This window comes from Schistocerca nitens, chromosome 5, assembly GCF_023898315.1.
Source record: "Schistocerca nitens isolate TAMUIC-IGC-003100 chromosome 5, iqSchNite1.1, whole genome shotgun sequence".
NCBI classification, from domain to species: domain Eukaryota; kingdom Metazoa; phylum Arthropoda; class Insecta; order Orthoptera; family Acrididae; genus Schistocerca; species Schistocerca nitens.
The window spans coordinates 281,814,624-281,832,874 of NC_064618.1; the positions used below are offsets into that span (position 1 = coordinate 281,814,624).

The following is an 18,251-nucleotide window of genomic DNA, read 5'->3' on the forward strand; positions in this document are numbered from 1 at the left end:
GGATGAATCCAGGTTCTGTTTACAGCATCGTGATGGTCGCATCCATGTTTGGCGACTTCGCGGTGAACGCACATTGGAAGCGTGTATTCATCATCGTTATACTGGCGTATCACCCGGCGTGATGGTGTTGTTGTTGTTGTGGTCTTCAGTCCTGAGACTGGTTTGATGCAGCTCTCCATGATACTCTATCCTGTGCAAGCTTCTTCATCTCCCAATACCTACTGCAACCTACATCCTTCTGAATCTGCTTAGTGTATTGATCTCTTGGTCTCCCTCTACGATTTTTACCCTCCACGCTGCCCTCCAATGCTAAAGTTGTGATCCCTTGATGCCTCAAAACATGTCCTACCAACCGATCCCTTCTTTTAGTCAAGTTGTGCCACAAACTTCTCTTATCCCCAATCCTATTCAATACCTCCTCATTAGTTACGTGATCTACCCACCTTATCTTCAGCATTCTTCTGTAGCACCACATTTCGAAAGCTTCTATTCTCTTCTTGTCCAAACTAGTTATCGTCCATGTCTCACTTCCATACATGGCTACACTCCATACAAATACTTTCAGAAACGACTTCCTGACACCTAAATCTATACTCGATGTTAACAAATTTCTCTTCTTGAGAAACGCTTTCCTTGCCATTGCCAGTCTACATTTTATATCCTCTCTACTTCGACCATCATCGGTTATTTTACTCCCTAAATAGCAAAACTCCTTTACTACTTTAAGTGTCTCATTTCCTAATCTAATTCCCTCAGCGTCACCCGACTTAATTTGACTACATTCCATTATCCTCGTTTTGCTTTTGTTGATGTTCATCTTATATCCTCCTTTCAAGACATTGTCCATTCCGTTCAACTGCTCTTCCAAGTCCTTTGCTGTCTCTGACAGAATTGCAATGTCATCGGCGAACCTCAAAGTTTTTACTTCTTCTCCATGAATTTTAATACCTACTCCGAACTTTTCTTTTGTTTCCTTTACTGCTTGCTCAATATACAGATTGAATAACATCGGGGAGAGGCTACAACCCTGTCTCACTCCTTTCCCAACCACTGCTTCCCTTTCATGCCCCTCGACTCTTATAACTGCCATCTGGTTTCTGTACAAATTGTAAATAGCCTTTCGCTCCCTGTATTTTACCCCTGCCACCTTCAGAATTTGAAAGAGAGTATTCCAGTCAACATTGTCAAAAGCTTTCTCTAAGTCTACAAATGCTAGAAACGTAGGTTTGCCTTTTCTTAATCTTTCTTCCAAGATAAGTCGTAAGGTCAGTATTGCCTCACGTGTTCCAACATTTCTACGGAATCCAAACTGATCTTCCCCGAGGTCGGCTTCTACCAGTTTTTCCATTCGTCTGTAAAGAATTCGCGTTAGTATTTTGCAGCTGTGACTTATTAAACTGATAGTTCGGTAATTTTCACATCTGTCAACACCTGCTTTCTTTGGGATTGGAATTATTATATTCTTCTTGAAGTCTGAGGGTATTTCACCTGTCTCATACATCGTGCTCACTAGATGGTAGAGTTTTGTCATGACTGGCTCTCCCGAGGCCATCAGTAGTTCTAGTGGAATGTTGTCTACTCCCGGGGCCTTGTTTCGACTCAGGTCTTTCAGTGCTCTGTCAAACTCTTCACGCAGTATCTTATCTCCCATTTCGTCTTCATCTACATCCTCTTCCATTTCCATAATATTGTCCTCGAGTACATCTCCCTTGTATAAACCCTCTATATACTCCTTCCACCTTTCTGCCTTCCCTTCTTTGCTTAGAACTGGGTTTCCATCTGAGCTCTTGATATTCATACAAGTGGTTCTCTTCTCTCCAAAGGTCTCTTTAATTTTCCTGTAGGCAGTATCTATCTTACCCCTAGTGAGACAAGCCTCTACATCCTTACATTTGTCCTCCAGCCATCCCTGCTTAGCCATTTTGCACTTCCTGTCGATTTCATTTTTGAGACGTTTGTATTCCTTTTTGCCTGCTTCATTTACTGCATTTTTATATTTTCTCCTTTCATCAATTAAATTCAATATTTCTTCTGTTACCCAAGGATTTATATTAGCCCTCGTCTTTTTACCTACTTGATCGTCTGCTGCCTTCACCACTTCATCCCTCAGAGCTACCCATTCTTCTTCTACTGTATTTCTTTCCCCCATTCCTGTCAATTGTCCCCTTATGCTCTCCCTGAAACTCTCTACAACCTCTGGTTCTTTCAGTTTATCCAGGTCCCATCTCCTTAAATTCCCACCTTTTTGCAGTTTCTTCAGTTTCAATCTGCAGTTCATAACCAATAGATTGTGGTCAGAATCCACATCTGCCCCAGGAAATGTCTTACAATTTAAAACCTGGTTCCTAAATCTCTGTCTTACCATTATATAATCTATCTGAAACCTGTCAGTATCTCCTGGCTTCTTCCATGTATACAGCCTCCTTTCATGATTCTTGAACCAAGTGTTAGCTATGATTAAGTTATGCTCTGTGCAAAATTCTACAAGGCGGCTTCCTCTTTCATTCCTTCCCCCCAATCCATATTCACCTACTATGTTTTCTTCTCTCCCTTTTCCTACTGACGAATTCCAGTCACCCATGACTATTAAATTTTCGTCTCCCTTTACTATCTGAATAATTTCTTTTATCTCGTCATACATTTCATCTATTTCTTCATCATCTGCAGAGCTAGTTGGCATATAAACTTGTACTACTGTAGTAGGCATGGGCTTTGTGTCTATCTTGGCCACAATAATGCGTTCACTATGCTGTTTGTAGTAGCTAACCCGCACTCCTATTTTTTTATTCATTATTAAACCTACTCCTGCATTACCCCTATTTGATTTTGTATTTATAACCCTGTAATCACCTGACCAAAAGTCTTGTTCCTCCTGCCACCGAACTTCACTAATTCCCACTATATCTAACTTTAACCTATCCATTTCCCTTTTCAAATTTTCTAACCTACCTGCCCGATTAAGTGATCTGACATTCCACGCTCCGATCCGTAGAACGCCAGTTTTCTTTCTCCTGATAACGACGTCCTCTTGAGTAGTCCCCGCCCGGAGATCCGAATGGGGGACTATTTTACCTCCGGAATATTTTACCCAAGAGGACGCCATCATCATTTAATCATACAGTAGAGCTGCATGTCCTCGGGAAAAATTACGGCTGTAGTTTCCCCTTGCTTTCAGCCGTTCGCAGTACCAGCACAGCAAGGCCGTTTTGGTTAATGTTACAAGGCCAGATCAGTCAATCATCCAGACTGTTGCCCCTGCAACTACTGAAAAGGCTGCTGCCCCTCTTCAGGAACCACATGTTTGTCTGGCCTCTCAACAGATACCCCTCCGTTGTGGTTGTGCCATTTGTTACACTTCTCGGTCACCTCTTGTTCGCACTGACGGCACTTTGAACAGTGGACGTTACATTTCAGATGTGTTAAGACCCGTAGCTCTACCCTTCATTCGATCCTGGAGAAACCTGCATTTCAGCAGGATAATGCACGACCGCATGTTGCAGGTCCTGTACGGGCCTTTCTGGATACAGAAAATGTTCGACTGTTGCCCTGGCCAGCACATTCTTCAGATCTCTCACCAATTGAAAACGTCTGGTCAATGGTGGCTGAGCAACTGGTTCGTCACAATACGCCAGTCCCTACACTTGATGAACTGTGGTATCGTGCTAAAGCTGCATGGGCAGCTGTACCTGTACACGCCGTCCAAGCTCTGTTTGACTCGACGCCCAGGCGAATCAAGGCCGTTATTAGGGCCAGAGGTGGTTGTTCTGGGTACTGATTTCTCAAGATCTATGCACCCAAATTGCGTGAAAATGTAATCACAAGTCTAGTATAATATATTTGTCCAATGAATACCCGTTTATCATCCGCATTTCTTCTTGGTGTAGCAATTTTAATGGCCAGCAGTGTATATATAATTAAACAAATTGATTGTATATTATTGACATATTTGGTTTTTATGAGTTTTTGCAGCGAATACATTGTTTTATCACGTTTAATTCACGTATCCCGTAAATTGCGGGCCAGCGGTGTGTCCTTGGTTATATTCATCTCCTTCCGCCGTAAGTTTTTATCTGTTGACCGTGTGTATAACAGTTCTTAATCGGGCTGCTTCTTCCGATGCAGGCCTCTTGTGGACCTGACATTGAGATGGTGCGTGGAAGAAAAGAAAACTTTCGTGGTTTTGCACAAAAAACGAGTTTTTAGACTTAATATTTTCATAGGATTATTATTCAAACAACACATTGATTCACAAGAAAAAAAGTCTTTTCCGCACGAGAACCAAAGACAGAGTCACTCTATTAATTGACGAAAAAATTTAATGAGGTTGTCCTCATTTGTTACCGCCTTCCGCCATATTAAAATACATGTTTTGCAAACGCTTACAGCGATCGCGATAATGTTTTTTGTCAGTGCTTTCTTACGTACCAATACACGATGCGTCTGTCATCGCAACTGAGTTGCGCAACCCTATCCGAGCTTCCGCGTGCCTGCCAGCGGCACACAGTTGTGACTCCTACAACGTTGGAACGTTGCGGTCACTCTAATTTGATGTGATCGGCGGATTACAATTAAACATCTCGCTGCTCAACTGGATGTCTTTGTAGTAGCGATGACATACTCGTCCTCCAACTGGGGAACTCAGTGGTGTGTGGCCGCTGCGTTTGTAGCCGCCTAATAGAAGACCTAAAGAACAACATCTGTGCGGAATTACTTGTACGTTACAAGGGTGATCGTCACAGTTTTTTTTTCGAATATCGTCACAGGCGATGACACATGGATCCATCGCTAAGAATCGGAAACAAAACGGCAACCCATAGAGTGGCGCCACATCACCTCTCCTCCGAAAAAAAAGTTCAAAGCTGCATCCTCAGCCGGTAAAGTCATGGCGACGGTCTTCTGTGGCTCTGTTTGATGTCCTACCTCATGGTGCAGTGGTCACATCTGAGTTGTATTTTGCTACACTGAGGAAAATTAATTCGGTCTTTCAGCTTGTTCGTCGCCACTCAAGTGCAAACGAACTTCTCCTTCTCCAGGACAACGCAAGGTCTCTCACAAGTCTGCGCACCCGAGAAGAGCTCAGGAAACTTCATTGGACTGTTCTTCCTCACCCACCACGCAGCCTGGATCTCGCACATTCGAGCTTCCATATGTTTGGTAGGTTGGTACCATGCGCGAATGCGGGCTCTTCCAGTAAGGTGGCGTAGGAGCGTCGAATTGAGCAGAGATGTTGATGAAAAATAGGATTTTGTAGCCAAAAAAGTGGGGAGTAATATGGTACATTGCAATCATGAATAAAACCACCCTGCTTTCAGAACTAAACGTGTGGCGTTACTTATAGTTTGCCCTGTATTTGTTTCCCAAACTGTGTAAATTCAGAAGGGCTACAGGTACTCCTAGGACATGTTGTAGAGGTTTGCACAAACAGGTAAGCGACGAATTACGGCACTAAACCAGTTGAAATGTGTTTGGAATCGAAGTTGACTGTGTGTCACGTAAAACAGGGTCATTGTTTCGGCGGTGGTCAACAGAGACGGCTGTTGCCTAGCAACTAAAGGTTCCGGAGGCGCGTTAGGTCGGCGCGTGGCCAATGGCTTCGATCCGGGAGGTGGTGGACGAGAAGCGCGAGGAGTTCCGTCAGTACCTGGAACGCGGCAACGTCATGATGTCGGTGACGAGAGCACTTGTCTCGCTCTACGACGAGTACGAGAAACCAGAAGACCCCGTGGAGTACGTGCGCAAAGCGCTGGGCGACATCCGGCCCACAGCCGCCGAAATGGAGAGTGTGCGGGAACGCCTCAAGGTGAGGCCTGTGTCTGAGACTGGCTGGTCGCTTCCTAGACATTTTTTTTCTCCCTGTTACCAGTCTTCTGACTGGTTTGATCCGGTCCACCACGACTTCCTCTCCTCTTCCAACTACTTTTTCCCAGAACAGCTCTCACTCTCAACATAGGGGACACTGTTGTAGCTTGGAACACTCGACAGACTTCTGCCTCTAGCCAGCTTCGTAACAGAAGTTTAACATATTTTCTTACTCACTTTTTAAATGATAACATTCAGTTTCTGTGTGATGCAGTCTTTTTCATACTGCGGAAAAGTAAAGTTTTCCAAATGTGAAAAAGCGTTCCAAGGAACATGACCAAGTGCCTTGGAACATACACTGACAGGGAAATCGGTAATTTACAAGAATAATGCCTATCGAAGTCGCGGGGTCCAAACGACACATATCGAACGTGCGATTGTAAATCGATCATGCGAGTATCGTGGCGGGAGTTATGATCCATTATTTGTGATCGTCGTTTTTATATGTTTTCCGTCATTCCTTTAGTTGCACTAAATTACATTCCTCCGCGCTTGGGAAACCCAGACGATTTCAGTCGATAGTGAGTGTGATGTCTGTATTCCTCACGTTTTTTCGGCAGATTCTCTCACATGGAAAAATCTAATTTCATGCTTATCCAGAGCAGAAAATTGTTTGACTTTTTGTCGCAAATATGGAGTACTACCGGACGACAAAAGGAGGGACTGTATGGATTATTGTGATGCGATGTGTGTAAAACTTCGTCAGAGGAGTTTCGATGCTGAAATACAGTTTCAATTTCATTGAGGAACGTGCGGAAAACGAATGAGTTTCAGGAAGAATACGTGGTTCGGCTCTTCGAAATTATCCATCCAGACCAGGGCAATTTTTATATCTTGCTGGATTCGAGACTACACATTGCAAGCTACAGCTTCGGAAACTGAGTTATCTGCTAATACCGTGTGTGACTCTTTCGGGTTTTGCAGAGAAATCTGTTATGTGTTTGTGGCGAACGACAGTGTACCAATTGGTGGAGCGAATAAAGTTGTGGAAGTGGGCGAAGCTAGAAGGAAGAACCAGAGAGGACGACCTTCAAAGAGTGAAATACATCATTTTTGGGTATTCGGTGGAATAGAAAGAGAGTCACGGAAGTGTTTCGTTGTTGGAATATTGTCCCGAGACAAGGTCACATTAGTGGGTCTGATAAAGCACTTCATGCTGCCTGGTACTAAAGTCATTACAGACGGGTTTCAGTCCTACAAGACTCTGAAAGATGAAGGATTCGACCAGGAGTTCATGAACCACTTCGTAGAGTTCGCGTCTTTGGTTGATGCTAGTGTGCACACGCAGAATATCGAGCGCCTATGGAAATTTTGCAGTCTTCCATTACAAGAGAAGGGCGTCCAGGACAAAGAGATGAACTGCACTTGTTTCAATATCTCTATTTCCACAACTTGCGTTTGCAGGGAATAGTTAAGGCATCTGACACACTGCCCATACTCTTGCGTGCTATTGGCGGAGTTTACCCAGGTTATGGGAAAAAGGGAACTGTCACCGTAGCGTACACATCACATGGACTTTCTCATGACGACACGACCGACGACGAGTAAGGTAAGTCGTCTCCTTTGTAATTACAAGTATTTTTCTTAACGCTCTTCTTTTGTAGTTGCGGTATTGACCACCGTAACATACTCATAACGCCCGCGACGAGAGTCGCATGATCGATTTACAGTCGCACGTTCGATATGTGCCGTTTGGACCCTGCGTCTTCGATTGGAAATTACCGGGTCGCAACAACAAGAAGGAGCTGCGCAACATAAACGAAAGTTGGTAGTCTTGTTTCTACATCTGAAAGATAATGTCTATTTAAATTTCGCGCCAGTCGCGTAAGTGTAGCGTTAGTAGCGCTACTATGAGATTGCAAATTAGGTTTGCTTTAAATACACGCTGTAGCTGTCGTGAATGGTAGTTATCTTTGAGACTGAACTTGGTTGGTTGATATTAGGCAAGAATACTGTTAAGGTGACAAAGACTCCATTATCACATCACTGATTCTAAAGTAGGTCGTGTAATAGGGCTACGAGAACCTGGATGTTCTTTCTGCGGTGTTGCAGAAAGACTTGGCACGAATGTACCCGCTGTACTAGCCTGCTTGCAGCGGTGGTTACTAGATTGTACGGTAACAAGATAACTCGGCTCCTGACAGCAACGTGGCACTATCGAGAGGGAAGACCAGACCGTAGTGTTCAGCCTATGGCTCTGGCCCGTCGCACTGCATCTGCGGTAGCCATTTGGGCAGCTGTTAGCACCACAGACACACAAAAAAATGTTAGAAATCGGTTACTTCAAGGACAGAATCCCTGTAGCGTGCATTCCACTGACCCCCAGACCACCGTTATTTGCGGTTTCGGTTGTGGCAATCGTGAGTTCATTGCAGGACAGAGTTGAGGTCTGCTTTGTTTTCTGATGAAATCTGGTTCTGCCTCTGTATCAGTGATGGGCGTGTGTTGGCTAGAAGGAGGTTAGTTGAGGGCCTGTAACCAACCTGTCTGCGTGCAAGATACAGTGGACCTATACCTGGAGTTTGGTCTGCGGTGCGATTTCGTATTACAGCTGGAGCATCTTGTGCTTATTCCCCGCACCGCGACTGCAAATTTGTACGTCAGTCTGGTGATTCGAGCTGTTGTGCTGCTATTCATGAACAACATTTCAGGAGTTGTTTTCCAACAGGATAACGCTCTCTCACATACCGCTGTTGTAACACAACATGCTCTACAGAGTGTCGTCACGTCCCCAGCTCTGTTTCCAATCGAGAACACATGGGACATCACGGGACGAAAGTCTAGTGTCACCCACAAACAGCATGAACCGTCCCTGTACTGACTGACCAAGTTCAACAGGCATGTAACTCCATCCCGCACACTGACATCCGGCACCTGTACAAGACAGTGCATGCACGTTTGAGTACATGCATCCAACATTCTGGCGGCTACATCGGCTATTAATGTACTAGCATTTCGCATTTGCAATGGCTTATCTGGCGCTTATACTCGTATTAATATGCGATCTTGCAGTGTTAATGATTCACATATGTTATCTAGACAAATGTATTCCCGAAATTACATAACTCTACAGTAATTATTTTCTGGTGTTGAAATTTTTTCCCTCCCTGTATATTCAACTGAAATTTAAATGTGTTGCACCCAAAAAATTCTATCAGTATTGTATTCAGGTTGTACGTTACATTATTACTCTCCTATATACAGATAATCGGTAAGTGAAATCAAATTAAGTGGAAGTGTTAATAAAAACCAGTTACAAGTTAAGTAAATTTGTAACGGAAGGTATTAAAAACGAACGCAAATTTCCATTTCAGAGACAGGTGAAGTTGTTGGTTCATTAAAGAAACTCAATTAATTCGCAAATGTCACACGTTCCATGCTAGAAGACCCCCTTCCGCTCCAGGGTACGAAAAGTATACGACCGAGGAAGTATGGCATTATACACTCATGTTCATAAATTAAGGATAATGCTGATACATGGTGAAACTATGCTGTGGTGGGCAGTTTGCGGGTTTAAATCATCTCGAGGTATGACCATGCGGTGCATTTGAGCTGCGGCCGTCGCACGGTCGTGCTAATGGTGAGTGTGTGTTGAAAATGACTCAAAGAACACATATTAATGACGTTATGAGGGGTAGGATACTAGGACGACTGGAGGCTGGTCAAACACAGCAGGTCGTAACACAGGTCCTCCGTGTGACACAAAGTGTGATCTCAAGATTATGGTAACAATTCCAGCAGACAGGAAACGTGTCCAGGCGCTACAGTACGGGACGTCCACAGTGTACAACACCACAAGAAGACCGATATCTCGCCATCAGTGCCCGCAGACGGCCACGGAGTACTGCAGACAGCCTTGTTTGGGACCTTACCACAGTTGTCTCCAGACACACATTCTACGGACGACTGAACAGACATGGTTTATTCGCCCGGAGACCTGCAAGGTGCATTCCACTGACCCCTGGTCACAGGAGAGCCCGTTAAGCCTGGTGTCAAGAACACAGTACATGGTCATTGGATCAGTGGTCTCAGGTTATGTTCACGGACAAGTCCAGGCATAGTCTAAACAGTGATTCTCGACGGGTTTTCATCTGGCGTGAATCAGGAAACAGATACCAACCCCTTAATGTCCTTGAAACCGACATGTATGGGGGTCGTTGTTTGATGGTGTGAGATGGGATTATGATTAGTGCACGTACACCCCTGCATGTGTTTGACAGAGGAAATGTAACAGGTCAGGTGTATCGGGACGTCATTTTGCACCAGTATGTCCGCCTTTTCAGGGGTGCACTGGGTCCCACCTTCCTCCTGATGGATGATGACGCACGGCTCCATCGAGCTGCCATTGGGGAGGAGTACCTTGAAACAGAAGATATCAGACGAATGGAGTGGCCTGTATGTTCTCCAGACCTAAACAAACCCCATCGAGCACGTCTGGGATGCTCTCGGTCGACGTATCGCTGCATGTCTTCAAACCCCTAGGACACTTCAGGAGCTCCGACAGGCACTGGGAAGCTATACCCCAGCAGATGGTCGACCACCTGATCCAGAGTATGCCAAACCCTTGTACAGCCTGTATACGTGTGCATGGTGATCATATCCCATATTGATTCCGGGGTGCCCGCATCTCGTGGTCGTGCGGTAGCGTTCTCGCTTCCCACGCCCGGGTTCCCGGGTTCGATTCCCGGCGGGGTTAGGGATTTTCTCTGCCTCGTGATGGCTGGGTGTTGTGTGCTGTCCTTAGGTTAGTTAGGTTTAAGTAGTTCTAAGTTCTAGGGGACTTATGACCACAGCAGTTGAGTTCCATAGTGCTCAGAGCCATTTGAACCATTTTTTGATTCCGGGGTACATGCGCAGGAAACAGTGGCGTTTTGTAGCAGATGTGTTTCGGGACGGTTATCTCAACTTATCATCAATATCTTGGAGGTACAGATCTGTGTCGTGTATGTTCCCTATGTGCCTACGCTATTAGCGCGCTGGCCGAAGTGGCCGTGCGGTTCTAGGCGCTGCAGTCTGGAACCGCGAGACTGCTACGGTCACAGGTTCGAATCCTGCCTCGGGCATGGATGTGTGTGATGTCCTTAGGTTAGTTAGGTTTAACTAGTTCTAAGTTCTAGGGGACTAATGACCTGAGAAGTTGAGTCCCATAGTGCTCAGAGCCATTTGCACCATTTTGCTATTAGCGCCAGTTTTGTGTAGTGAGACGTTGTGTGGCACCACATTCTGCAATTATCCTTAATTTATAAGCATGAGTGTACAACTAGTTCTTAAAATGTATAGAACTGTACCCACAATATAATTCTGTAACTGCAGAACCAACAGTACGTAACAAATAGCTTTAATATAAACTGACGGAAAAAAATCGCAACATCAAAAAATAATTAATGTAGCGTAATGAAATTACGGGAACGAATTTGTGTAGGTATATGTTTAAGTGATTTACGTTGCAAGATCACAGTTTAATGTAATTTAAATTGCGAATATGAAATGTTGGAATATTAATAATCGGTGTAACCGCCAGAATGTTGAATGCAAGTAAAGTAGCGTGCCTGCATTGTGTTGTACAGGTGCAGGATGTCAGTTTGTGGGATGGAGTTCCATGCCTGCTGTACCTGGTCGGTCAGTACAGGAAGGTTAACGCTGTTTGTGGATGACGCTGAGGTTGTCGTCCGATGATGTCCGATATGTGCTCGATTGGAGGCAGATCTGGTGATATAGCAGGCCAAGGCAACATCTGGACACACTGTAGAGCATGCTGGGTTACAACAGCGGTATGTGGGCGAGTGTTGTCATGCTGGAAAACACCCCCTGGAATGCTGTTCGTGAAAGGCAGCATAACAGCTAGAAACACCAGACTGATTTATAAATTTTCAGTTTGGGTGCTGGGATAACCACGAGAGCGCTCCTGCTATCATGCGAAATCGCACCCGCACTCCAGACCATAACATCAGGTGTAGGTCCAGTGTGTCTAGCATGCAGACAGGTAGGTTGCAGGCCCTCGCCGGCCGCTGTGGTCGAGCGGTTCTAGGAGCTTCAGTCCGGAACCGCACTGCTGCTACGCTCGCAGGTTTGAATCCTGACTCGGGCATGGATGTGTGTGGTGTCCTTAGGTTAGTTAGGTGTAAGTAGTTCCAAGTCTAGGGGACTGATGACCTCAGAAGTCCCATAGTGCTCAGAGCCATTTGAACCATTTTCTTGCAGGCCCTCAGCTGGCCTCCTCCTAACCAACATACGGCCATCACTAGTTCCGAGGCCGAACCAGCTCTCATCAGAAAACACAACAGACCTCCACCTTGGCTCTAATGAGCTGCCGCTTGACACCACTGAAGTTGCAACTGGCAATGGTTTGGGTAAGTGCAATGCAGGCTTCGGGGCGTCTGGCTCGGAGCTGTCTTTCCTCTCGGTGGTGCCACGCGGCTGTCCAGACCCCGGTCTTATTGCGTCCGACAATTCTCGCGACCATCTCTACCAGCAATCACGTACAGTGGCTACATTCCTGCCAAGTCTTTCTGCGATGTCGCAGAAGGAATATCCAGCTTCTTGTAGCTTTATTACAATAACTCGTTCAAACTCAATGAGTTGCAGACAAAGGCATCTTCTCTAACATCAACTTACTACGCCCAGTCTCAGAGATAACTAACGCTCACGACCGTTACGGCGTGTATTTAAAGCAAATCTGATTTGTATCCTCATAGTGGCGCTACTAACACCACCATTGCGAGCCTGGCGCGTAATTTGAATGGACATGATCTTTCAGATGTAGAAACACTCCTACCAACTTTGCTATGTCCCACAACTTCATTTTGATGTTGCAATTTTTTTCCGTCAGTGTATTAAACACCATTTTATTGTGTAGAACTTGAACAACAGAAACGATAAGAAATGCCAGAAATGGCTTACGGCCGTCTATAGTGCGCATTTCTTCGCGGAATTGTAGAATCGGTCACTAGATGGAAAAACCAACCAAGAAACGTCATGTGTTCCGAGGTGCGCTATCCTCAAGGTACAACACCTTCCCCTACTCATGCATTTGAGGAATGTATTAAAATCTCTGCCTTTCCCTCCATTGTCATAAAAGTTATTCCCTGATGTCTTAACAATTGTGTCATCATCCTGTACCTTCCATTTGTGTCTTCTATATACACTAAAACCTCAGTCATTCGAGGTTATTGGGAGCTCGAATTTTGGTATGCTCTGATTACACGACGAACGACAATTTTAGAAACCCTTTATTTAAGAATAGGGTCAGATCTTGATGCTATGTATTACCTATAGTTTATTTTAGAAATAATGTTCTAGAATAGAAATTCAAACATTTATTGTAAATACATACGTATTGCATGGGCTACTTTAAAACAGTACTGTATCTATTTTATTTTCGGTAAAATGAATCAGTAGTTTTTTGTTTTTGTGAAGCACGTCTGTTCTTAACAGCGTAGTGTCGCCATCTTCGTAGAAGTATAATGTCAGCTGGTGTACTCATATGCTGTTGCTCCACGTAGCGCAGTGCTACGGTAATTATAATGTCCCCATTCCATTACTGTCGCTCACTTTGTTGGCACCAACATCATCCTCTTCCTCTTCAACACTACAATCTCTGTATCCTTTATTTACCACTTCCACAATAGTACTATCGGTCACTTGATACTGGTCACCGTGGTTCAATCACATTTCCATTTCATTGTCGTCTGCATTTTCACACTCAGAACTTTTTTTTAACATTGTTGTCATCCATCATCCACTTCGGATTAAACAGGTGCTCGGATTGCCGGGGCTCAAATTACGGAGACTTATTACATCGAAGCGTTAGAGAAACTGGTACAGGCATGTGTATTCAAATATAAAGGCAGGCAGAATACGGCGCTGCGATCGGCAACGCCTATATAAGTCAACAAGTGTTTGACGCACTTATTAGATCGGTTACTGCTGCCACAATGGCAGGTTATCAAGATTTAAGTGAGTTTTAGGTGGCGCATGAGCGATGGGACACAGCATCTCCGAGGTACCAATGAAATGGGGATTTTCCCGTACGAGCATTTCATGAGAGTACCGTGAATATCAGGAATCCGGTAAAACATCAAATCTCCGACATCGCTGCGACCGGAAGAACGTCCTGCAAGAACGGGACCAACGATGACTGAAGCGCAACCCTTCGGCAAATTGCTACAGATTTCAGTGCAGGACCATCAACAAGTGTCAGAGTGCGAACAATTCAACGCAACATCATCGACATGGGCTGTCGGAGTCGAAGGCCCGCTCGTGTGCTCTTGAAATGTGTGTACTCTTACGAAATGTCGTATTCATGATGTATGGAACAAGGATTAACGTATGTATGTTTGTCTGTATTGATGACTGCACGACACGAAGGTTTACACACGTCACCTGGGACCGTCAACATCGATATTGGCCTGTTGATGACTGGAAACATGTTGCCTGGCGGGACGAGTCTCGTTTCAAATTGTATCCAGCTGATGGACGTGTACGGGTATGGAGACATCCTCATGAATCCATGGACCCTGCACGTCAGCAGGAGACTATTGAAGCTGGAGGAGGCTTTTTAATGGTGTGGAGCATGTGCAGTTTGAGTGATAGGGGACCCATGATACGTCTAGATACGACTCTGACAAGTGACAAGTACGGAAGCATCCTATCTAATCACCTACATCCGTTCATGTCCATTGTGCATTCCCACGGACTTGGGCAGTTAGAAGAGGACAATGTGACGCCCCACACGTCCAGAATTGCTGCAGAGTGGCTCCAGGAACACTCTTCTGATTTTAAACACTTCCGCTGGCCACAAAAGTCCCCAGACATGAATATTATTGAGCATATCTGGGATGACTTGCAACATGCTGTTCAGAAGAGATCTCCACCCCATCGTACTCTTAGGGATTTATGGACAGCCTTGCAGGGTTCATGGTGTCAGTTCCCTCCAGCACTACTTCAGACATTAGTCGAGTCCATACCACGTCGTGTTGCGGCACTTCTGCGTGCTCGCGGGGGCCCTACACGATATTAGTCAGGTGTACCACTTTATTTGGCTCTTCAATATACGAGGGCTATTCCGAAAGTAAGGTCCGATAGGTCGCGAAATGGAAACCACGGTAAAAATCAAAAATGTTTTATTTGCAACAGTTAGATACACCTTGCAGCTACTTATCTCCATAGTCGCCGACCCGACTTAGACGTGTATCGTAGCGTTGTACCAACTTTCCCATACCCTCGCTATAGAAGGCAGCCGCCAGTGCTCTCCGCCAATTCTCTACGCTGGCCTACGGCTCGTTGTCTTGTGCCGAAATGTTGTCTTCATAACCAGCGGTTCATGTGACCAGAGCTGAAACTCAGAGGGAGACAATTACGGGCTGTATTGTGGGTACTCTCACATTTCCATTTGAAAACGATGCAGGAGCATCTTCATTGCCCCTGCAGAATGCGGCTGAGAATTGTCTTGAAGACGAAACAGCACGACAGTTATGTAATGTTAGCTGCATAGCTTCAGGGGAAATTTCTCACCAGGCCCCCGTACTTGGCGGCAGACACTATTTTCTAGACATCTTTACGCACTCACTGCGAGCTCAGAAATGAGAAGAGCGACGTGATGCTAACTGGGGTTATACTAGAGACACTACCCAACACATCTGTGCAAAGCTTTATCGGATTTTCATAGTCGTTTCCATTTCGTGACCGATCGGACCTTACTTTCGGAATAGCCCTCGTATATTGCTTTATTCACTGGTTCTGAGGAAAAGTCTTTATTTGCTATCTTATCTAAATACTAAAACTGTATTCCACGATCAGGCGTTGAAGACCACTACTACTTGTTGGCCAACCGTTGTGTCATCGTTTGCCATGCGGTGTCATGTGGATAGGGTGGGGAAGGCATGGTGTCAGCATACCACTCTCCCTGCTGTTGTAGGCTTTCAGACCTTTGAGTTGCTTATTCTCCTCAAGTAGCTCCTCATTTCGCAACACTAGGCTGACTGCACTCCGTGCTCGTCCTCCCAACAAGGTATAGTCCTTGGTAGTACCTGAAATTGAACTTGGGTCCGCCACGTAAGAATCAGAGACGCTGACCACACGGCTACAAAGGCCGACCTATCTGTATTACTTAATTTTATGAATATTTCTGTAACTTGACATATCACACGATTCTTCTGTTTTTCCTGTTTTCTGACAGTCCACGATTCACCACTATGCAGTACCGAGTTCGAGACGTACAGGGTGTTTATAAATTAGGTATACAAAAGTAACCTTTAATTAAGAAAAAAGATAAATAACTTACAGAAGTGTTTGGTATCACACTGAATGCAGTATATCTTCCAGCTGTATTTACAAATGTTCAGTGTTACCTTTTGTAACACGACAAATATTCCATATATAAACAGTTTCCTGCAAAGTTCAACGAAGCAAGTATCGATGTATGGTGGCAACTGCCTGTGTTATGAGTTGTCGCTGCTCGCTGACGTTTCTCGGAAGCGAAGGACCAGACACTTTCTCTTTAATGTAATCCCGTACAGAGAAGTCCACTAGGATTAAATTAGGAGACAGTGGTGGCAGGATATTGTTCCACCACGTCCAATCGAAGGCGGCATATTCCTACGAAGATGCATGACAACTTCACGATGATAATTTGGTGGTGCGCCATCTTTCTAGAAAGTAAAATCTGTGTCCATATCATGCTGTAATTGAGTCATTAAATAATGTTAGAGCAGGTCACGGTACGATATCGAAAAAAAAACGGAATTTGTTAAACATTTCTACGAGTGCTTTCAATAAGCAATACATTTTTTCTCTACCAATTTCGGTTAAAAAATGTACAATTTGTTGTGGGACATCGTGGAGCATTTCCTCTTCAGCATGTACAGTTTGATGAAGTTCCGATAGTTGGCGCCACTATATGCAGCCTTCAAAATGGCCTCTGCAACGGAGTTGTGTTCCAAGCAGGGAGATGTAACTGTGTTTCTTTTGGCGGTAAACCAGAGCATCCAGATATTCGTCGGCGCTCTCAGGATGTCTACGGTGAACTGGCAGTGCACGAAAGCACGGGAAGTCGTTTGGCGAGGCTTCTGTCATCATAACAACAAAGTCGCGCAAACCTGTCCAATCTCCCGCGTGCCAGCTGCCCCCACACAGCTTTGATTCCAGAAATGTTGGAACGTGCGGACACTCTCATTTGAGGCGATCGACAGGTCACATTCAAAACACCTCTCTGGTCAACTGGACATCTCTGTTTTATGGTGCTGGCATAATCGTCTTCCAGTTGGGGTACTCAAAGGTGTGTGATCGCTGACTTCCTCGCCGGATAACAGAAGAGTTCCATCTACTTGGCCCAATGAAGTATGCTCTCTGCTGGTAGCTTTTCCTGGATGATGATGAGGTTATCATGGAGCAAGACGTTGGCTCTGAGTTGGACCAGTAGAGTGGTATTATACTGGCATACAGGCCCTGCCAGTAAGGTTGCGTAAGGTCGTCGCACTGAACGGAAATTATGCTGAAAAATGGGGTTTTGTGGGCAAAAGAGTGGGGAATAATTGATTTATTAGAACCCTGAATAACCAAGCTGCTCTCAGGAAAGAAATGTGCAATGTTATTGAATGCCTCTCATATAAAGCTCAGCTCATTTTTTTGTCACTTTCTCTTAAATCTTGCAACAATTCCAATTTCCAAGGTTTGCGTGACAGGCTTTTCGTAATAACTTCTGCACCGTAACACTAGACGTATTTAACTGTATATGAAGATGGTATCTGTTCTTGCGGACCAGACCGTAAGAACAGACACCATTGGTGACCATGCAGCTCGTTAGAATGAAATTACAATGAAATGAATACCCCTAGCCGCATACAGGCGTTGATACAAGTCAACAGGAATAGTCGAAAATGTGTGCCCCCACCGGGACTTGAACCCGGGATCTCCTGCTAACATGGCAGACGCTCTATCCATCTGAGCCATCGAGGACACAGAGAAGAATGCGACTGCAGGGACTCATCTCTGGCACACCTCCCGTGAGACCCACATTCCCAACTTATTGTCCAGCACTATATTTATAGTGCCCCTGTATTTAACTGTAATTTGGAGCACGTCTCGTTGATTTACCGGGAGTACGAGTGTAAGATTGTTCAACTTGGGAGCACGTCTCGTTGATTTACCCGGAGTACGAGTGTAAGATCGTTCAAATTGTTCAATTGCTGCGTCAGAGACTGCTGGCCGACCCTGATACACAGCCAGTTTCGGTGAAAAGATTGTAGCCGGCCGTGGTGGCCGAGCGGTTCTAGGCGTTACAATCTGGAACCACGTGTGATGTCCATAGGTTAGTTAGGTTTAAGTAGTTCAAAGTTCTAGGGGACTGATGACCTCAGATGTTAAGTCCCATAGTGCTTAGAACCATTTGAACC

The 18,251-nt window shown here is 45.0% G+C and overlaps 1 protein-coding gene across 1 annotated transcript in view; it reads left to right on the plus strand.

Annotated features, from left to right (window-relative positions):
• Positions 1-5,587: 5,587 nt before the first annotated feature.
• The window catches only part of LOC126260389 (c-Myc-binding protein-like), a 34,704-nt gene continuing 22,040 nt past the window's right edge, over positions 5,588-18,251 (plus strand). Inside the window, exon 1 of the mRNA XM_049957716.1 lies at positions 5,588-5,800. Coding sequence (XP_049813673.1) covers positions 5,588-5,800 — 213 coding nt within the window. The remainder of the gene's footprint in view (positions 5,801-18,251) is intronic.